Source organism: Chaetura pelagica, unplaced genomic scaffold (genome assembly GCF_000747805.2).
Source record: "Chaetura pelagica isolate M959 unplaced genomic scaffold, ChaPel_1.0 scaffold405, whole genome shotgun sequence".
Taxonomy (NCBI): domain Eukaryota; kingdom Metazoa; phylum Chordata; class Aves; order Apodiformes; family Apodidae; genus Chaetura; species Chaetura pelagica.
The window spans coordinates 3,521,798-3,525,973 of record NW_009953489.1 but is presented as its reverse complement, the minus strand read 5'-3'; the positions used below and the strand labels follow the sequence as shown (position 1 = coordinate 3,525,973).

At 49.7% G+C, this 4,176-nt stretch overlaps 1 protein-coding gene across 2 annotated transcripts in view; it reads left to right on the top strand.

Moving 5' to 3' along the window:
• Window positions 1–4,176, top strand: part of COL5A1 (collagen, type V, alpha 1) — a 144,887-nt gene that overhangs the window by 138,857 nt on the left and 1,854 nt on the right. For both annotated transcript variants that reach the window (XM_009998856.1, XM_009998855.1), the window contains exon 65: window positions 2,247–2,480. In XM_009998856.1, coding sequence (XP_009997158.1) covers window positions 2,247–2,480 — 234 coding nt within the window. The remainder of the gene's footprint in view (window positions 1–2,246; window positions 2,481–4,176) is intronic.

The window sequence follows — 4,176 nt, the reverse complement described above, 5'->3', positions numbered from 1 at the left end:
CAGGAATGTCAGTGCTACTTGGAGCCCTTTGTTCCTTCTTTGTCTTGCCATTTTCTTGCTTTTTTTAGCCTTCTGCATTTTCTGCTTAGAAAAAAAAGCCACCAGCACGTAGAAGACCTACCTGAGCAAATCATAAAACTGTTAAACACACAAGCTAGAAAAGTAAAGTTTGATAATTTTTTTAAGTACCTCCCATTTCACCCCAGTCCATATTTGATAGTTGTAAATTGGGAAGACATTTGCCTGGATCCAAGAGCATTTGGAATCTGTGGGATGAGTGAGTTTGAGTTCCCCTCTGGGTGCAGTGTTGCTCCTGTCACCCCATGGAGAAGGTCCCTGGTGCCTTTCCATGCAATCTGAGCATGGTGCCTCAGGAGGCTGAGCCCGTGGGGATCCCCAAAGACAAGGGGAAGATTTCCATGAGATTCCTGAGAGGACACTGATGTGGGGAGCTTTGTATGGATCTCAGTGCTGGTACGAGGTGCACAGCCATGAAGGTGCTTGCCTTTCTTCTGGAGATGGCTTCAGTAAGGAGAACATAGCAAATATGAAATAGAAAGAAAATGTCTTGCTATGTTACTTCTGCACCATCATTAACCAATGGCATAGAGTACTTGAGGTGGTTTCTTACTGGTTCTCATGGTGCAGCCAAACTGCATTTAGAGGGATAAAATGTTTTCTTCTGGCCTCTGTTTTCCTTCTGTGTGTCACACACAACTCTCAGCAGCTCTAACAAGGCCTGCCACCTATCTTGTCCTTCATAGCCATATGGCATCTGCCTCTGGGAAATCCTGTCACAGGGAAAACAGGAAAGGATTGATTTTTGCAAAACCACTTTCCCACAAGCAAGCCTTACACACACAGCCAGTTCCCAGTGACTCCAGTTGCAAAGCTGGGACAGGTCTACTTAAAATGGGCAGAGGCAGAGCAGGAACTGAGACCCTTTAACAAGCAGTCAGGCTCTCAAGCCAAGCACTGACTTGAAATGAGGAGAAAAAGAGAAGCAGGTCCTGCAGCTCAGTAGTGCCACGTGTGGCTGGGTGTCTGCCAATCACTTGGCATGTTCTGTCCCTCTCCTTCCACGTCCTGGTGGTTTTCTGGTAGCTCTCCTCCTGGCATGCGTGGCTCTCTCATGGTCAGTCATATTTAACTCTCAGGAGGACAGTGCAACAGTATCCTGACAACTGGTTGGTATATTTATTTATTTTTATTATCGTTTTTCTCATGATTTTCTCTGGTTATGAATCTCCTCTACTGTTTGCAGCTCACACTGATGTTTCCTGGTACCTTGGAGAACTCCACACCCTTTGTGTGCCTGTATTTTCTTCCTGGTCATTTTCAAGGAAAACCCCTTAATGACAGTAGATGACAGTACCAAACAGCAGCTCTGGTGGCTTGGCCATGGCTGGAGGTGCCACCTCAAGTACAGTCAATTTATACTTGCAAACCAGCTGTGCCACTGCACATCTGCTTCCCTGAGGGGGTATGAAAGTCCCTGAAATTCCAGAATCCCCTCAGTGCTGGGGGGGAGGGGGGTCAATAAATGATGTTTTGCAGAAATGTATTTCTAGACACTATTCTCCTTCAGGGGAGAAAAGGAGACTGATGTGCAGGATGGAGCAAATCCCTGAGCCAGCTCAGTGCTTCATGACATGCCCTAAGGGCAGCAAATGTATTTCCCCTCTAGCTGCATGTAGCCTTGCTGGCCAGGGCAGCACAGAACCCCCAGCAGCAGGGATGGGATTTGCTGCAGGTTAAATGCAGAGATTGCTTCAAAACCAGGGTCGTGGTGCCCAGGAAAAATTCCTGGGAAATTTGCCAGAGTATGCAAAAGCAAATACAGCAATCAGAAAATCATGTCAAATAGGACATAAAAAAGAAAGCCCTAAACCCTTACATAAATCTGCCTTCTCTCCTCTTCAAAAGCAGGAGAATTATGCTCAGTATTGGCATAAAATCGAGACATACATCACCAGATTCTTAGTACTGCAGCTTTTTGCAAGCAGGGCTGAAATCCCCATTCCCTTCTCCTCCTGCCCTGCATCAGCCTCATGACCAGCAAGAGAAATAAACCGCCCTGGACCAGCTCAGCTCTGTGGCAGGAGCCTGTGGCCACTGGGGTGGTGACACCAAGCCCCATGCACAAGGTTATAAAGATGAGTGAGGCTGGTGGTCCTGCGAGCCCCCCCAGACGTGTTGCATTGCCCCTCAACTGCCCAGTGTTTCCCTTTTCCCACTCCTCCCAGCTCTCCTACGTGGACTCGGACGGGAACCCCATCGGGGTGGTGCAGATGACCTTCCTCCGGCTCCTCAGCGCCTCGGCCCACCAGAACATCACCTACAACTGCTACCAGTCTGTAGCCTGGCACGATGCCACCACCAACAGCTACGACAAGGCCATCCGCTTCCTGGGCTCCAACGACGAGGAGATGTCCTACGACAACAACCCCTACATCCGAGCTGCCCTGGACGGCTGCGCGGTACGTGGGCAGGGCTGGGGGGGCTCTGTGCCCCTCCTCTGGGTAGCCCCAGCAAGCACCCTTGGAGCAAATCGCTTCTGAATGACTTGTAGCTGTTGATGGAGTTGCCCTGAGGGTTGTTCCCAGCGTGGGGATCCTGCTCTTCCCTGTGCTGGGGTTCCATTGTTCTACTCAAGGTCAGGGGGAGCTGCAGCACCTCTAGAAAATGGGTTAATCTGCTTTCTTGCTGGCTGTGCATAAAGGAAAGGACCTGCCTAGAACCACCAGTTGCTTTTAAACGTCCCCCTTGCCTTTGCTCTTACTCCATCTACAGAGAGAGGCAAGCAGTGACAGCCAGTTGTGTATGAGTTTTGCAGGCTTTGGTGATAATTTTCAGAAGTGCTTCAGGCAGTCTTGGAGGCAGAACATTCAAGGTTTGGCAGGGGTTGGTTGGGGTGTTTTTGCAGCCCCCAGCTGTGTGCAGGCCCAGGGGGGCTCTGGGCTGGGCACAGGGGTGCATCCAGCCTGGACCCAGCATCCCCTGAACTGCCCCAGCACCAGGCTTTGGTTTGCTCCATGTGTCCAAACACCTGATCCTCCTGGGAGCCACTTGTGCCCTTAGGAAAGGGCAGACTAAAGCACAACTCTGCATAGCAAGATACAGAGCTGGAGTTCTTTAGCTGGGAGAAAAGGAGGCTGAGGAGAGACCTTCTAACTCCCTGGAAGGAAGTTAGAGCAAGGGGGAGTTGGTATCTTCCCCAAGTGAAAGAACAAGAGGAAATGGCTTCAAGTTGTGCCAAGGGAAGTTTGGATTGGATATTAGGAACAATGTAAGTACTGAAAGGGTTGTCAGGCCCTGGTCTGGGCTGCACAGGGCAGTGGCAGAGTCCCCATCCCTGGAGAGATTTAAAAGCTTTGTAGATGTGGTGCTGAAGGACATGGTTTATTGGAGGCCTTGGCAGTGCTGGCTTAATAGTTGGACTTGATGATCTTAAAGGGTTTTTTCCAAACAAAACAGTTCTGTGATTTGATGAGATGATGCTACGGGATGCAAGAGATAGAGGTTGGTATCCCTGCTCACATTTCCAATGTGACTTCTAGCATCATTCCTCCTAGCTCTGTTCCCCATGATGTTTTTGCCCAGCATGCAGAAGCAGGTGTCCCACTGCAGCCCCCTCTCCCCGTGCAGCCCCCTGCTCATCACCTTCGCTGTGGCTACGAGCAACAGGCAGATTTTCCAGAAGGGTCCAGCATCCTTTCTTTGCTTCTGCCTCTTCTGTCGGGTGCCTAACTTGGGCCTGAGCTCTGAAAAAAATCTGTCCTCAGGAGCTATACATTTGGCAAACCAAGTGCTGGTTGCATTTTCTCAGAGCCCCAGGCTGCTGGTGCAGAATGTGTGTGATTCTCCCCCTCTGCAACGGCAGCACTTGAAGCCCACAGGACAGGAAGATTGAGATGTTTGACAAGAAAAAAAAAAACAACCCTCTGCATAATTTGAGATGAAAGTGATTCTGTTCTGGCACAGGCATGTTTTTTAATGTAGGAGCAATGAGGAAAATCAGATGAGAATCATTTCTTCTTTTAACACCCTGGCAGAGAGGGAAGGGGCGCCCAGCCGCTGCTGGAAGTGCTCGGAAGCCGCGTGGGGAAGTTTATCCTTAAGTGCTTCATATCTCCTGCTAGTGCAACGTGTCCTCAGTACAAAACATCTCTCTTT